Raw genomic sequence first — 18,681 nt, 5'->3', positions numbered from 1 at the left:
CTTCCTCAGACATGGATGCATACAAGATGGTTCTTAGTGTTATAAGCTATATGAGATGTGTTAGAATACTGGCCTGGCATAAAATCTTGTTCTTGAAAGGCTGGACAATAAGAATGTACTTCTTTAATTTTTAAGTACTTCTTTAATTTTTAAGTACATTGAAGAGGAAAATAGAAAGGTTGCAGTAAAAAGAGAATTTACATGCTGTTTCTCTGAAATAATTTGCTAATCTGTGAATCTAAGGGGGAAAAAATGAACTGACTATACCTATGACTCATATTTTTGGAAAAAGACTGCTTCAGAACTCAAAAAATGTAATTAGAAAAAGGTAAGCAGTGAAACAGGACCTTCTCAGACCTTTATTAAAATTGAAATTTATTTGTAATTCAACTTAGATTTCACAAGTGCAAATTACCTCTATGCTTTCAACCATGTTCCCTAAGGAAAAAAAAATATACAACTTCTGACATCCAATGTGATTTAGAGTGCTTAAAAATGAGCATTTTTGGGGCACCTGGGTGGCTCAGTGGGTTAAACCTCTGCCTTCAGCTCGGGTCATGATCTCGTGGTCCTGGGATCGAACCCCGCATCGGGCTCCTTGCTCGGCGGGGAGCCTGCTTCTCCCTCTGCCTCTGCCTGCCTTTCTGCCTGCCTGTGTGCTCGCTCTCTCTCTCTCTCTCTCTCTCTCTCTCTGACAAATAAATAAATTTTTTTAAAAATGATGAGCATTTTTGAAATGGGCAGCCTATATGGTGAATTAAACATGAAAAGAAACTGACTGCTTGGTACCTGATCTACTAGAAGACACCTACAGAAACAAAGCTAATGAATGTTTTTGGAGATCTGCAAAATAATTTCTACAAGCCTAAAACCCTGCTGTGTCTAGTTAAAAAAAAAAACAACAACAACAACAGGTATGTCATGTTCAAATGCTTTGTAGGAGATCTTTGTGGATGCCATCACAATAGACTGACACCTGAATTCAGGAAATGTGGCTTGATAAAGCAGAGCTTCAAGACAAAAGGAATTGTACATTTAGCTCTATTCCATTTTGCTGCTGCTTAAAGGAAGGATATCTGAAAGGCTGCAAGCAATACAGAGAAGTATAATTGGAAAATGAAACAGAAAGGGCCAAAAATATATCTGACCATATCATAAAACAAAGAGAATCATGTTTTATTAAAAAAAGATTTTTTAAATTAAGTTCAGTTAGCCAACATATAGTACATCATTAGTTTTTGATGTAGTATTCAATGATTCATTAGTAAAAAGAAAGAAAGAGAGAGAGAAAGAAAGAAAAAGAAAGAAGGAAGGAAGGGAGAGAGAGAATACTGTCATTGTTATTTTTTATTAAATATAGGGCAAGCTTAATTTTTCCTATATTTATATTCCCCTTTTGAAAATTCTTACATTTATGAATCTGAATAATATACAATAAGATAGCCTGCAAACTTTAAATATCCAGTAAAGACTTTTTAAAAAGAGGTAAATGTAAATTGCTATTTCAAGGGAAATATTAAAAAATACTGTCATTATAAATTATTGTTACATTTTTGCTCATATATATTATTTTCTTAATTGGTTGTACACACTGGTAACTAATATTGTTGTTTTACTTAAATAATAGTATTTATGTAATAAAAATCACTAATACATAATATGTAATTTTAAATAAATATCTGTTTTACACATTTATGTGAAAATAATATATGTTTAAAATTATGTTACATGTTAAACTATTATTCCTTTTTTTGTTTGTTTTTTGGTCTGATATACAGTCTAATATGGCTGTGTGTTAACTCTGTAAAAAGTTGGTCCCTAGCTACACCTTCCCCCTAGTATCCAAGCTTCAAGTAAATCTGCCAAGGAGTTTCAGTATTTATATGCCCCAAAAGGAAAGGGGGTGAGGGTAGAGAGCCTCTGCTCCCAAGTTATCCTAGGTGGGCTCCAATATCTTCTAAAACCAGGGAATATCCCCCAGGTAGCCTCAGTCCTAGCCAGGACTGCTTAATCTCAAAATAGTACTCGTGAACCCCACAGGAGAGATTCTAGAGAGGGTAGTTCAAAAGATTGGACTGGAGTCCTTACAGTGCAGCAAAAAAGAGTAAAAGATAGCCTGAAAGAATCTGGTGGCATTAATATAACAATGACTACTAACAAACATTATTTTAAACCAGAAATGTATGAGACAATCCAAAGTGAACAATCCAAATTAGCTAGTCAAATTTTATGCACTGGAATTTCTTTTATATTGCCTAATCTGGGTACACTTTTTGTGTCAACGTTGATATAAATGCCAATGTCAATGTTGATATATAAAAAGTACAGAAAAAACTTCTACTGTCTTAGATTTTTAAAAATTTTACAAATAAAACAAAAACATGTTTTTGGTATCAGTTCCTTTGTAACCTAGCTTGGAACCTATACTTTAATTTTTTCTCTTACATATTATCTTTGATTAATAAAATTTGAAAGACACTAACCAGATGGAGCCTTGTGCCCATCATCAATACTTCCAAATTCTCCCTTCTTCTGCAGGCATGTAGGAGGATCAAACCCCTTTTCACACTGGCAATGATTTAAATTGTTGCAAACCTGGAGTAATCAGAAAATAGAACAATTGTTTTTTAGAGACAAAGACGGTTTTCATTAGAGACCAATGAATATTCTATACTTACTCAACAGAGAATTTATTTCAGAGAATTTATTCATTTAACTTAAATAGACAAATAAATTTTCACAAATTTTCTCTCAATATTGTCCATACTTTAGAAAGTATATTTAGCTTCTGCTGACAAAGTAATTTAAAAAAAAAATTCAACTCTTTCCATAACCAGACCCAAATACTATCAATTACCAGTAACATGCCACTAATTATCATTTAGTTGCCAGTTTCACAGAACAGCCCAGACTCTGAATTAACAAGCAAGACTAGAAAAAATTTCTAATGACCTTTGTTTACCAGTTTCTACCTTCTTTCTGTGAAAATAAGATCATTTTTGTTATATAACAATACATGGTGCATATAGCACATGTACCCCTTATATTTACCTAACACTTCATACATCCAGAATCATCTTAAATGTTTCTACTTTATATTCTCTAATAAATAGTTTAGCAACATTTCTTAAGAAAATAAGATTGAAGTTATAAATTATAGACTCTTAGATGACACCAAGCAGCATGAAAATCATCTTAATAATTTTTTTTAAATCTCAAAACCATTTTATAGCATCGTTCAAAGTATCTTGCTAAAATGAAAATTGAAATTACTTACTCCGTGGCTATTGCAATAAGTAGAGTTGCACTCCTCATCTGTTATCTGGTGTTGAACTTTTACACACACAAATTTGACACAATACTAAAAGCAAAAGGAAATGAAGAATAGTCACACAATCAGATTGTGTGTACAGATAATACATAAGAAAAATTCAAGAGAGTTTCAGAATTCATATTATCAAGAATTGGCATAAAAATACAAAAAGTATAAGGTAATAATTTGAAACATTGAAATAAATGTGAAATAAGCTATAAGCCTTCATATTTTAAAGACGTAACCATATGTGAGAAGTTAGTTTTATTTTCTTACCACCTAGCACTAGTAGTCCACTTAAAAAGGGAAATATCTGGAAAAATAATTTGACTAGTTCCTGAATTCCAGAACTATCCAAGCATTTAAAGATTTTATTTACTTGCTAGAGAGAGAGAGAGCACAAGCAGGGGGAGTGTCAAGCAGAGGGAGAAGCAGGCTCTCTGCTGAACAGGGAGCCTGATGGGGAACTCTATCCCAGAACTATGGCATCATGGGATCATGGGATCATGACCTAAGCTGAAGGCAGATCCTTAACGGACTGAGCCACCCAGGCATCCCTCCAAGAAGCATTTTAAAAATACCTATACCCAGGCTCCACGTGAGACATTTCTATCAAAATCTCTGGGTGCAGGGTCCACATGATCATTGGAGCAACTAAGGTTGAGAACTATGAGGTGGGAGATTGGGGTCTTAAAATCATGGGTATGAGTAGCACAGGAAGACAGCTTACTATTCCATGAGAAAAAAATGATGAGGAGAACAGCAAGAATAAAAGATAATTATATGCAGTAATAAGGCAATGAGAGACTCCCAACTATGAGGTGGCTAAAAGGCCGCCAAATAAAAAGAGTATTTAATGTGTGAATTTACACTGCTCTAATTTATGAAATTAATCTTTGTGCCTTTTTCCTAATTATTGAAAAAAAAATCAGTAAACTCAGTAGTTTGTCGAAGAGTTTTATTTTTTGAGTGAATTTTGTCTTTGGATCATAATAACAACCATGTATGCAAAAAGAGAAGGACCAGGACCCTGGAAAAAAATGATTTGAGCCAATATATCCTTTAGAATTCAAGGGGAGAGAGACCTCAGATCATAATTGTATTCCATGTGCTTCCAGATGAGCAAGATGTGATAGAAACTTTGGGTTTTTTTCATGTACTATTTTTAAAATGTATTATATAGAAATAAATTTGAATTTAGCAAGCACAACTTGTGACTTTCTCTCAAAAAGATATGTCAGAAAAGGACAAATATCATATGCTTTCACTCGTTGAATTTAAGAAACAAAATAAAGGGGAAAAAAGACAACCAAAAACAGCCTTTTACAGAGAACAAACTCCTGATGCCAAAAGTGTGGAAGGGAAATGGGGGAATGTACACCTGAAACTAATGTAACACTCTATGTTAATTATACTTGAATTTAAAAATACAATAAAATAAAAAGTTTAAAAATATTTTAGTTAACTTTCCATTGTAGCTCTTGGAGTTAATAGTTCATAGAATTAATTAGAATATTAAGCTGTTATCAGATATATTATTTTACTAAATGTCAGAAATTTCTAATAATCTAAAAATGATTTTATGCTATATTATGTGTTAATACTGTTTTCCTATTTCTTTCTTTTGAAATTTTTATTTAAATTCTAGTTACTTAACATATAGTGCAATATTGGTTTCAGGAGTAGAATTCAGTGATTCATTACTTACATACAACACCTAGTGCTCATCATACTGAATGCCCTCTTATGAGGCTGCATGAGTGGCTCAGTCAGTTAAGTGTCCCACTCTTTATTTCAGCTCAGGCCATGATCACAGGTCCCGGGATCAAGTCCTGCCTCAGGCTTTCTTTTCTCCCTCTGCCTTGCTCCCTCCACACTACCCCTACTCACATGCATAGTCTCTCTCTGTCTCTCTCTCTCTCTCTCTCTCTCTCTCTGAAATAAATAACTCTTAAAAAGAAAAATAAAAAACCAGTGCCCTCCTACTACCCATCACCCATCTAGCCAATCTCCACCCACTTCCATTCATCGATCCCCAGTTTGTTCTCTATCTTTAAGAGTCTCTTATGGTTTGTTTCCTTCCTTTTTTTTCTCCCCTTCATATGTTCATCTGTTTTGCTTCTTTAAATTCCGCATATGAGTGAAATCATATAAACTTGTCTTGTACTTTTCTTATTTCACTTAGCATAATACACTATACCTCCACTCATGTCATTGCAAATGGCAAGATTTCATTCTTTTTGATGGATGAATAATATTCTACATTACATATCTACCACATCTTTTTTATCCATTCATCATTTGATGGACATTTGGGCTCCTTCCATAGTTTGGCTATTGTTGATAATGCTGCTATGTTAGGGAGCATGTATCCCTTTAAATTCATATTTTTATGTTCTTTGGGTAAATATACAGTACTGTGATTATGAGACCATAAGTTAGGTCTATTTTTAACTTCTTGAGAAAACTCCATATTGTTCTCCAGAGTGGCTGCATCAGTTTGCATTTCCACCAAAAGTGCACAAGTGTTCCTTTTCCTCCACATCCTCTCCAACACTTGTTTCTTGAATTTTTTTTATTTTAGCCATTCTGACAGGTGTGAGGTTGTATCTCATTGTAGTTTTGATTTGCATTTCCCTGATGATCTCTGATGTTAAGCATCTTCTTATGTGTCTGTTGCCCATCTGGATGTCTTCTTTGGAGAAATTTCTATTTATGCCTTCTGCCCATTTTTAACTGGATTATTGGTTTTTAGGTGTTGAGTTGTATAAATACTTTACATATTTTGGGTACTAATCTTTTAACAAATATGTCATTTGCAAATACCTTCTCCCATTCTATAGCTGACTTTTAGTTTAGTTGGTTTCCTTCACTGTGCAGAAGCTTTTAATTTTGATGTAGTCCCAACAGTTTACTTTTGCTTTTGTTTCTCATGTCTCAGGAGACATATCCAGAAAGAAGTTGCTATGGCCAATGTCAGAGAAATTATTGCCTGTTCTCCCCTATAGGATTTTTATGGTGCCTGTCTCACATTTAGGCCATTAATCAATTTTGAGTTTATACTGTGCATGGTGTAAGAAAGTGGTCTAGTTTCATTCTATTGCATATAGCTGTCCAATTTTCCCAAGACCGTTTGTTGAAGAGACTTTTTCCCATTGGGTATTCTTTCTTCCTTTGTTGGAAGATCACCATATAATTGTGGGTTTACTTCTGGGCTTCTATACTGTTCCATTGATCTAAGTGTCTATTTTTGTGCCAGTACCATGTTGTCTTGATCACTACAGCTTTGTAATAAAACTTGCAGTCTTGAATTATACCTCTAGTTTTATTTTTCCTTTTCAAGATTGTTTTGGTTATTCAGGGTCTTTTGTGGTTCCATACAAATCTTAGGACTGTTTTTTTCTAGTTCTGTTAAAAAAAAAAAGTGCTGTTTTGATAGGGATTGCATTAAATCTGTAATTTGCTTAGGATAGTATAGACATTTTAACAGCATTTGTTCTTCCAATCCATGAACATGGAATGTCTTTCCATTTCTTTGTGTCATCTTCAATTTCTTTCATCAGTGTTTTATAGTTTTCAGAATACAAGTTTTCACCTTTTTGGTTAAGTTTATTCCTAGCTACTTTATTATTTCTGGTGCTACTGTAAATGGGATTGTTTTAATTTCTTTTCTACTGCTTGATCATTAGTGTTTAGAAATGCAACAGGCTTCTATACATTGATTTTGTTACTGTGACCACACTGAATTCATTTATCAGCCCTAGTAATTTTTTGGTGGAGTCTTCAGGGCTTTCTTTTTTCTTTTTTTTTTTTAATTTCTTTTCAGCGTAACAGTATTCATTGTTTTTGCACCACACCCAGTGCTCCATGCAATACGTGCCCTCCTTAATACCCACCACCTGGCTCCCCCAACCTCCCACCCCCCCCGCCTCTTCAAAACCCTCAGGTTGTTTTTCAGAGCCCATAGTCTCTCATGGTTCACCTCCCCTTCCAATTTCCTTCAACTCCCTTCTCCTCTCCATCTCCCCATGTCCTCCATGTTATTTGTTATGCTCCACAAATAAGTGAAACCATATGATAATTGACTCTCTCTGCTTGACTTATTTCATTTAGCATAATCTCTTCCAGTATATAGAACATGTCATCTGCAAATAGTGAAAGTTTTACTTCTTCCCTATCAATTTGGATGCCTTTTATTCCTTTCTCTTGTCTGTTTGCTGTGGCTAGGACTTCCAGTACTATGTCAAATAAAAGTGAGAAAGGACATTCTTGTCTTCTTCCTGACCATAAAGGAAAAGCTCTGTTTTTCCCCATTGAGAATTATATTACATTAGCTGTGAGTTTTTCAGATGTGGCCATTATTATGTTGAGTCATGTTCCCTCTAAACCCACTTTGTGAAGGGTTTTTATCATGAATGGAAGTTGTACGTCATCAAATCCTTTTTCTGCATCTATTGAAATGATCGTATGGGTTTTATCTTTTATTTTATTGATGTTATATATCATGTTGATTGATTTGCCAATGTTGAAAAACCCTCGCAACCCAGGAATAAATCCCACGTGATCATGGTGAATGCATTGTTTGATTTGGTTTGCTAACATTTTGTTGAGGATCTTTGTTGAGTTGTTCATCAGGAATATTGGCCATAGTTCTTTTGTAGTGTCTTTATCTGGTTTTGGAATCAGGGTAATGCCAGCCTCATAGTATAAATTTGGAAATTTTCCTTCCATTTCTATTTTTTGTAAAATTTTGAAAAGTATAGGTATTAAACTTTCTTTTTTTTATTTTTTTATTTGACAGACAAGTAGGCAGAGTGGCAGGCAGAGACAGAGAGAGGAGGAAGCAGGCTCCCCATTGAGCAAAGAGCCCGATGCGGGGCTCGATCCCAGGACCCAGGGATCATGACCAGAGCCAAAGGCAGAGGCTTTAACCCACTGAGCCACCCAGGTGCCCCTAGTTATTAAACTTTCTTTAAATGTTTGGTAGAATTCACCTGTAACACCATCTGGTCTTGGGCTTTTGTTTCTTGGGATTTTTTTGACTAGTGATTCAATTTCATTGCTGGCAATCAGGTTGTTCAAATTTGCTATTTCTGGTGTCTATTTTTGTGCCAGTACCATGGCAGTGGGCTTTCTGGTTCAACTTTGGTAGTTTATATGTTTCTAGGAATTCATCTTTTTCTTCTAGGTTGTCCAGTTTGTTGACATATAATTTTTCATAATATTCTTTTATAGTCCTTTGTATTTCTATGGTGTCAGAAAGTCATGCACACACACAAAAGAAATAATTTAGGACCAAAAAATTATAACATAGAATTTATAGGAGATATTTAAAAATGGCACAATAATCAAATAACAATTCATTATGATTTTGAGTTGAGCCAAGATAACATAGACCTATTTCTTTAAGTGAAATAAGTCAAGCAGAGAAAGACAATTATCATATGGTTTCACTCATATGTGGATAGCACATAGGACCATAGAGAAAAGGAGGAAAAACTGAGGGGGAAGAAATCAGTGAGGGAGACAAATCTTGAGAGACTCTGGACCCTGAGAAATAAACTGAGGATTTCAGATAGGTGGGGGTAGGGAGATGGGATAGTGAGGTGATGGGTATTAAGGAGGGCACATGTTGTGATGAGCACTGGACATTATATGCAACTAATAAATCGAATACTACATCAAAAAGTAATGATATACTACTATATGTTGGCTAACTGAACATAATAATAAAATAAAAATATAAAAACTTACACTAAAAAAAGAACGAATGTTAGGCAAACTATGGTGTATTCGTGTAATGGAATATTTCAACACTAAATATAAACCATTGATACATGTGGCTTTCTAGATAGATCCCAAGGATGTCATGCTGGCTGAAAAAAACTAATCTCTAGAGATTTTTAGATAATTCTACTAATATAACATTCTCCAAGTGACAGAATTATAGAGATAGAGAACTGATTAGAACAGAGCATTAGGTGTACAAGGGAAAGGTATGACTACAAAATGAATCCATGACAGAATTCCATTTTGGTGGATGGAACAGTTTTGTATTTTGACTGTGATGGTGGTTCCATGGTTATACATGTTATATAATTGCACAGAACTACACACAGACAACACACACACACATACACATTCTAATCTAAATAAGGTTTCTACCAAAGTCAATTTCCTGTTTTTTATATTTTACAGGTTAAAGATATTAAGACAATCTGGATTTGGGATAGACAGGACCTCTCTAACGTATTTTATTTTCCATTAAAGTATAGTTACTTCAAAATTAAAAAGTTTAATTTAAAAAAAGACCACCAATAACTGTGACTAATTCTGTGTAAACAAATTCTGTGTAATGGTTTTCCTTCTTTATATTTTTCTCCATTTCAAAAATTATTCAAAGATATAGTATCTTTATAATTTATATTTCTATTAATTTCATAATATTAAGACAGTGAAAAAATGCTATAAACACAAAAAATACTGGAAATACATGTTCTGAAATATAAAGAGAATTTATCTTTAGGTGATAATACTATGAATGATTTTTTTTCCTTTTTTGTATTTTCCAGTCATTTTTGATGTGTGTGTATTATTTCAAAATGAAAAATTGCATTAATTTTAATAAATCAAATAAAATTCAGCCAGAAAATATAAAATAAGCAAGCGCTTTAGAACTGATGTAAATTAATCACCACAAAATGTGTTAAGCAAAAAAAAAAAAAGTGCAAAAGCATTTATAGTATGTAATACTACTTTTTGTTTAACAAAGGAGGTATAAGAAATGTACATATCTGCTCCATTGTGCAACAAATAAAAGGTAAGATAGCTAAAACTAAAAAACTACAATAATAGAAACTAATAATGAAAACTAATTGTTTCTCTACTGGGAGTAGGGGAGAGAAATGAGAATGGATAGAAGGTTTACAGGGTTTACAGGGATGGGAATGGATAATTCTCTGAGTATAACCACATATAGTTTTGAATCTTTTTAAAAATTTTTTTAAAGGTTTTATTTATTTGGGAGAAAGAGGGCATATGTGAATAGTAGTGGGGGGGTAGGAACAGAGGGAAACACACAAGCAGACTCATACTGAGCACAGACCCAGTCTCAAGGCTCAATCTCACAACCCAGAGATTTCAACTTCAGCTAAAATCAAGGGTTGGGCACTTAACTGACAGAGTCACCCAGTTGCCCTTATAGTTTTCAATCTTAAAAATCATTTTATATTTCACATATCAGAAACTAAGCTAAAATAAAATGAACAGGACAGGGAGAAATCCAAAAAACTTACTGTTTTTCAAATGAACAATCTAACCACATTAAGAAGAAAAATGAATAAACCCCAAATAATTCTTGAATAAAATATTTTTACATACACTTCAGGCTAAGGGGAAGAAGAATTTCACAGTGGAATGAGCTAGCAATTCTGAGATAGTTTAATGTGTATTCCAAAGACATCCAAGGATGGAATTTATATAGATAACTGTCAAAGAAAGTGTCAAAGTATATCACTATCATAGAAAAGAGTCAAAAATATGAAAAGATACGAGGCTAGAATGAAACCTATATTGTGGATTCAATTTGAAAGTATAATTTTGACCTCGTGCTTTGTAATGTAGATATGCATATATAGAAATATATATACAAGATATGAGTGTGAGTATATATACATGTATACATATATACATATATTCATGTATATGTATCTATATGTTTTCATATGCTTGAATCCTATGTAGATATAGATAGACATTTCCTAGCTCTGTCTATTGATGGGGCCAAAAGTGACACTCCCAATAGCAGAAAGGAAAATTAATACCTAGATCTTGGTTTCTAAATACTATTTCCCATTTCGATGAACCAGGGTTCCTTGGAGAATGGCTGATTTTAGGAACTGGGGCAGGATACATTCAGTATCAATGTAGAACATCTTGTGATTCTAGAAAGTAAGGAAGCACTCAAAAAGAAAAAAGGAAAAAAAAAAAAAACCTCTCACAGTGTTAAGAGTTTGCCAAAGAGACACCAGTTGACTGGCCAAAGCTAGAAAAACTTGAATAACGAAATCAATAAAGTAGTACTGGATTATAACCCAGAGCATAATAACATAAATATCCAAGAGTCTACAATGTTACAAATAAATGACTGAATAAATAAATGGAGAACAGACAAACCTTTGGTGCAGAGGAATTAAAAATAATTTATGTAACTACTGAGCCCCCAAGAAAGTGAAATATAACTTCCTACTTCTTAAGTATGGACTATGCAAAGTAACTTCTTTCAGGGAAGTACAATATGGAAAGGGAAGTAAAGAGTAACTTAACAGTGAGAAATTTGACAAATATTACCTCAGGCAGGTGATCAAGGTTAACATCAACACTTGATAATGATATGATGAAAGATACTTTACCTCTGAGGTCTTCCTCCCAAAAATACATAAACCCAGTCTAATCATAAGAGAAATGGCAGACAAATTTTAATATGAGGGACATACTACAAAATACCTGACCAGTTCTAGAAACCATCAAGGCCATCAAAAACAAAGAAATTAGGAGAAACTGTCACTGTCAAGAGAAGTCTATGAATACATATTTGATAAATGTAATATGGTATTTTGGGTGGAATCCTGGAAAAGACATTAGGTAAAAGAAATCTGAATGAAGTGTGGAATTTATTTAATATAATATATAAACATTGTTAGTTCATTAACTATAACAAATGTACCATATTACTATTAGATGTTAATAACTGGGAAAATTGGATATGTTGCTTATGGGCAAGAGTTATAGTATGTTCTAAAACTGGATGTGGTGATACATTAATCAAAAGCAATGAATTGTATATATCATGAATGACTATTATAGTAAACAATATTTCAACAAAGCTGTTTAACAGTGAATTGCTTGGTGTATTGTAAAAAATAATTGTTAAAACACTTGAAATTTTGTAGTTCTAATTACCATCTCAGGACCACACACAGTGCCATCTTGTACAAATGTATCATCTCTATCTTCAGGATTTTCATATGTTGTCCATGAATTTTTAGGTAACTTTTCATTGGGTCGAAATGTAGATACACATATTTCGTCTTGGACATGTGTATAAATCACAGATAAATTTGCACGTGATATTAATGTTTTGTGTGGCCAGGCACAAACTAATTTTCCACATAGAAGATTACTAGAATCATAGGGCAGAGAAAAAATTCTCTTATTATTTACTGAAATAACATAGATTCCTGATACACCTAAGTTTAAAAAAAAAAAAAAGTCTTACAAATTTAACTCCAGGTGTCAACAATATTCTCTCAGAAAACTTTCTGAGCACACTAATCTATGTATGATGTGGCCATTTTTGTTCTGTGAGTCTATGTGCTAAGGGAAATATTAATGATACCTGCAACCTGACAGCCCTGGCCTGTCTTATATTAGCTTCTTAAATTTGAGCAAATCACCAGTCTTCAATTCTTTCATTAGTAAAATAAAATAAATAATTCTCACTACAAATATCACTGTTGTAACATTATAGGCACTGAATACATATCATTTGTAGGCGATGGGTAATACTGTTCAGTTCAGATCATAAAACAAAGAAACCTGTGATAAACTGCCATATATTCTAGGATCTTAGCAATATATAACCTATATCCCAAACAAAATTATAAATTTCTAAATACATACGGATAACTGCAAAAATCTCGGCCACAGTTTCCATATCTATCTCCTCTTGTATTTACTTCATCATAACAAGCAAATGGACCACCTCTAGAAGCTAAAAGAAAAAAAAACTTTTATAAATTACAGTACATAATTCCAATAATCATTGTAGAAATAAACTCACTTTGGAAATTAATAATGTACAGCTAAGGATGTTTATAATTACCTAGCATTAAAAGGTTGCTCAGGTAGCTTTGGGGGAGGCAAGATGACAGAAGAGTAAGGACCCCACTTCAATCAGTCCCCTGAATTTAGCTGGATATCTACCAAACCATTCTGAACATCCACAAAATCAGCCTGAGATGTAAGAATATATATCTAGATCTCTAAAAGCAGAAAAGCGCTGCCTGTTGCAAGGTAGGAAGAGCAGAGTTATGAAGCTTCAGGGGGATATTGGAAGATAAACAGAAGGGTGAGGGAGCCTCCATAAACTGGCTCCTGGAGAGTGATATAACACCAGAGCACAAAAGTGTCCTGTGCCAGGGTCTGGGCAGCAGTAATGGCTGGGAAAGGGCTTTAGTGCAGTGCTCAGGCAGGATCCAGGAGCTGCAGGTGCATGCATGAGCCTGGGGCCCTGGGCAGTTTTAGAAACACAAAGGGCATGGACACTCCCAGGCCCTAACCTCAGAGAATCACTGTGGGCATGAAATGTGAGAGGCTGCAGCTTTCTGCAGTACACAGAGAAACAGAGAAGGTTTGTCCTGGAGGGTACAGTGAAGACAACCAACATTAATTTCTCTGCTCTGGGCCAGAGGTTTGGGTGTGACCATTTTTGCTCTGACCCTCAAGGAGGCACGGAAGCAGAGAGAACAAAATCTCAAAAAACCAGTCTCCACTGATCTCATCCTCCCAATAGGAGGCAGGACAACTCTCCCCAAGCAGGTTGCCTGAAAAACAACCCCCAGCCCCAGCCCCCAGCCCCCAGAAGACCTACTGGAAGAACAAGAGGACGACAATTATAGTGTCCCTATAAAACTGTAAAATCCCAACACTGGCGAAAATAGTGTATTGAGCTCCAGTAGTTGCCTCATGGCTTGCTTTATTTTTCAGATACAAGTTTCTTTTTCTTTTTATTCTTAGCAATATATAATCTACATCCCACCTTTTTCTTGTTTTTTTTTTTACCTTTTTCTCATTTCAACTGCATGTTCAATATATCAACTTATATTTCATAGTAGCTTTATTTAACTTGTACTTTTCCACATCTGTATTTTTTAATAGATATATGCTTCAGCGTAGCCCTTTTCTCCCTATTCAATATTACCTTTGTATATATACAAGTTTTACTTTCCCTATAATTTTGGGAAGTAGTGTACTCTAACAAACAGAACAAAATACTCCCAGGAACAACTTAAATACCCTACTTTGTCCTTACTGAGAGATTGCCCCCTTTATTCTTTTTTTTTTTTAATTTTTACTTTTTTTTTAATTTAAAATTTTACAAATTTTATTCTTGTATTTCTTGTATTTTATTTTGGCTTTGCTTTTTCAGTGGTGACTTCTGACCACTCCAGATTTTCCTAAGATGCCTCTTGCTTGGGTTGTGGTTGATATTTTGAACTCTGCACATTCTCTTAACCATCCCTCAACACAAAGACTAAGAGGAGGATCTCCCAACAAAGAAAAAAAACAGAGACAATGGCCTCTGCCACAGATCTAATGGATATGGATATAACTAAAATGTCAGATATAGATTTCAGGGTAGCAATTATGAAGTCAATAGTTAGGCTTGAGAAAAGCATTAGTAACAATATAGAATTTCTAAGGGCAGAAATGAAATCTAATCAGGCCAAACTAGAAAATGCTATGAATTAGATGCAGTCTAAACTGGATACTCTAACATCCAAGGTAAATGAGGCATAAGAACAAATTAGTGATCTAGCAGATAAGTTGATAGAAAAGAAGGAAGCTGAAGAAGAGAGGGACAGGTGGCTAGAAGCCTGTGAGAACAGACTTAGAAAGATCAATGATACCATGAAATGTTTCAATGTCAGAGTTATTGGGATCCCTGAGGGGAGAAAGAAAGAAAGATGATTAGAAGGTATGATTGAGGAACCAGAAAACACCTCAAATAGCCAAAGGAATATTGAAAAAGAAAGCCAAAGTTGGTGGCACCACAATTCCAGACTTCAAGCTCTATTACAAAGCTGTCATCATCAAGACAGCATGGTACTGGCACAAAAACAGACACATAGATCAATAAACAGAATAGAGAGCCCAGAAATAGACCCTCAACCCTATGGTCAACTAATCTTTGACAAAGCAGGAAAGAATGTCCAATGGAAAAAAGTCTCTTCAACAAATGGTGTTGGGAAAATTGGACAGCCACATGCAGAAAAATGAAATTGGACTATTTCCTTATACCACACACGAAAATAGACTCAAAATGGATGAAGGACCTCAATGTGAGAAAGGAATCCATCAAAATCCTTGAGGAGAACACAGGCAGCAACCTCTTTGACCTCAACCGCAGCAACATCTTCCTAGGAACATCGCCAAAGGCAAGGGAAGCAAGGGCAAAAATGAACTATTGGGATTTAATCAAGATCAAAAGCTTTTGCACAGCAAAGGAAACAGTTAACAAAACCAAAAGACAACTGACAGAATGGGAGAAGATATTTGTAAATGACATATCAGATAAAGGGCTAGTATCCAAAATCTATAAAGAACTTAGCAAACGCAACACCCAAAGAACAAATAATCCAATCAAAAATTGAGCAGAAGACATGAACAGACATTTCTGCTAACAGACACATAAAAAGGTGCTCCACATCACTCGACATCAGGAAAATACAAATCAAAACCACAATGAGATACCACCTCACACAAGTCAGAATGGCTATAATTAACAAATAAGGAAATGACAGATGTTGATAAGGATGTGGAGAAAGGGGAACCCTCCTATACTATTGGTGGGAATGCAAGCTGGTGTAGCCACTCTGGAAAACAGTACGGAGGTTCCTCAAAAAGTTGAAAATAGACCTGCCCTATGACCCAGCAATCACACTACTGGGTATTTACCCTAAAGATACAAATGTAGTGATCTGAAGGGACACATGCACATGAAGGTTTATAGCAGCAATGTCCACAATAGCCAAACTATGGAAAGAACCTAGATGTCCATCAACAGATGAATGGATAAAGAAGATGTGGTATATATATATATACAATGGAATACTATGCAGCCATCAAAAGAAATGAAATCTTGCCATTTGCAACAACATGGATGGAACTAGAGGGTATTATGCTGAGCAAAATAAGTCAATCAGAGAAAGACAATTATCATATGAGCTCTCTGATATGAGGAATTTGAGAGGCAGGGTGGGGGGCTGTGTTGGGTAGGAAAGGAAAAAATAAAACAAGATGGGATAAGGAGGGAGACCAATCATAAGAGACTCCTAATCTCACAAAACAAAAGGGTTGCTGTTGGGTTGTGGGGTAGGGATGGGATGGTGGATTATGGACATTGGGGAGGGTATGTGCTATGGTGAGGGCTGTGAAATGTATAAGCCTGATGATTCACAGACCAGTACCCCTGGGACAAATAATACATTAGATGTTAAAAATAAATAAATACTGAATCAAGAAGAAACAGAAAATCTGAACACACTTAAAATTGAATCAGTATTCAAAAAATTGCCAAAACATAAAAATCCAGGATCTAGAAGGATTCATAGGTGAATTTCACCAAACATTTAAAGAAGAGTTAATACCTATTTTCCTCAAACTTCCAAAAAATAGAAGGAAAGCTTAAAATACACTCTATTGCAACCATTATCAGCTTGATACCAAAGCGACATAAACACACCACAAAAAGGAAAACTATAGGTCAATATCTCTGGGGGACATACATGCAAAATCCTCAACAAAGTATCAGCAAATCACAATCAACAATATATGAAAAGGATCATTCATCATGATCAAGTGCATCTAGGGATACAGCGATGGTTCGCTATTTACAAATCAATCAATATGATACACCACATTAACAAAATGAGGAACAAAAATCATATGGTCATCTCATTAGGTGAAGAAAAAACATTTGACAAAGTACACTAATGCATGATACAAACCTTCCATAAAGTGGGTTTAGAGGGGCTCTATCCCAACACAATAAAGATCATATTTGAAAAACCCACAGCTAACCTCATACTTAGTTGAAACACTGAGCAACTTTTCCTCTAAGATCAGGAATAAGACAAGAATATCCCACTCTCGGGTGCCTGGGTTGCTCAGTTGATTAAAGCCTCTGCCTTCAGCTCAGGTCATGATTCCAGGGTCCTGGGATGGAGGCCCGCATCGGGCTGACTGCTCAGCAGGGACCCTGCTTCCTTCCTCTCTGTGTCTACATCTCTGCCTACTTGTGATCTCTGTCAAATAAATAAAAATAAAAATAAGTCTTTAAAAAAAAAAAAAGAATATCCCACTCTCACCACTGTTATTCAACATATTACTAGAAATTCTAGCCAGAGCAGTTAGCCAACAAAAGATATAAAATGTATTCAAATTAATAAGAAAGAAACAAGTCACTATTTGTAGAGGACATGATACTGCATATAGAAAACCCTAAAGAGTCTATCAAAAGAATTATTAAAAGTAATAAATAAATTCAATAAAGTTGTAGGATATAAAATTAATACACAAAATTTGGTTCCATTTATGTACATTAGTAATGAAGGAACAGAAAGAGAAATTAAGAAAAGAACTCCATTTACATTTTCACCAGAAATAATAAAATACGTAGGAATAAACTTAACCAAGAAAGTAAAGACCTGTATTCTGAAAACTATAAAACACTGATGAAAGAAGTTGAATATGGCACAAATTAATGAAAAGATATTCTATGCTCATGGATTAGAAAAATCAATATTATTAAAATGTTCATACTTTCCTAAGCAATCTACAGATTCAATGAAATCCCTATCAAAATACCAACAGCAGGTAAGAGGGTGATGGGTTTTGAGAAGGACACATGCTGTGATGAGCACTGGGTGTTACAGTTAACTAATGAATAGTTGAACACTGCATCGAGGATTAATTATGTACTACACAGTGGCTAACTGAACATAATAAAAAAAAATAAAGCTCAGATTTTATCATTGGCAAAAAAAAAAAATACCAACAGCATTTTTCACAGAACTAGAACAAATAATATTTTTATGGAACCACAAAAGACCTGAAATAACCAAAGCAATGCTGGAAAAAAAAACAAAGCTGGAGGTATCAGAGTCCCAGATTTCAAGGTGTTTAGCAAAGCTGTAGTAATCAAAACAGCATGGTGTTGGAACAAAAATAGACACATTGCTCAATAGAACATAATAGACCAGCAATAAACCCACACATATGTTGTCAATTAATCTATGACAAAGGAGGCAAGAACATACACTGGGGAAAAGATAGTGTCTTTAATAAATAGTGCTGGAAAAACTGGACAGCTACATGAAAAAGAATAAACACAGACCACCTTCTCACACCAACACAAAAATAAACTCTATAAGGCACAAATGCATAAAACTCCTCCAAGAAAACATAGGCAGTAATTTCTTTGCTATTGGTCATAGCAACATTTTTCTAGATATATCTCCTCAGGCAAAGGAAACAAAATCAAAAATAAATGATTGGGACTACACCAAAATAAAAAGCTTTTGCAT

At 34.6% G+C, this 18,681-nt stretch overlaps 1 protein-coding gene across 1 annotated transcript in view; it reads right to left on the bottom strand.

The window, feature by feature from the left end:
* The window catches only part of LOC116855364 (disintegrin and metalloproteinase domain-containing protein 5-like), a 161,727-nt gene that overhangs the window by 34,766 nt on the left and 108,280 nt on the right, over nucleotides 1-18,681 (bottom strand). Inside the window, exons 16-19 of the mRNA XM_032838070.1 lie at nucleotides 12,995-13,085; nucleotides 12,275-12,494; nucleotides 3,278-3,361; nucleotides 2,484-2,595 (exon numbers count right to left, since the gene is read on the bottom strand). Of these exons, the coding sequence (XP_032693961.1) occupies nucleotides 2,484-2,595; nucleotides 3,278-3,361; nucleotides 12,275-12,494; nucleotides 12,995-13,085 (507 nt within the window). The remainder of the gene's footprint in view (nucleotides 1-2,483; nucleotides 2,596-3,277; nucleotides 3,362-12,274; nucleotides 12,495-12,994; nucleotides 13,086-18,681) is intronic.

The sequence above is a fragment of the Lontra canadensis genome, unplaced genomic scaffold (assembly GCF_010015895.1).
Source record: "Lontra canadensis isolate GAN:19392208 unplaced genomic scaffold, GSC_riverotter_1.0 scaffold101, whole genome shotgun sequence".
Lineage (NCBI taxonomy): Eukaryota > Metazoa > Chordata > Mammalia > Carnivora > Mustelidae > Lontra > Lontra canadensis.
This window is presented reverse-complemented; position numbering and strand designations above follow the sequence as displayed.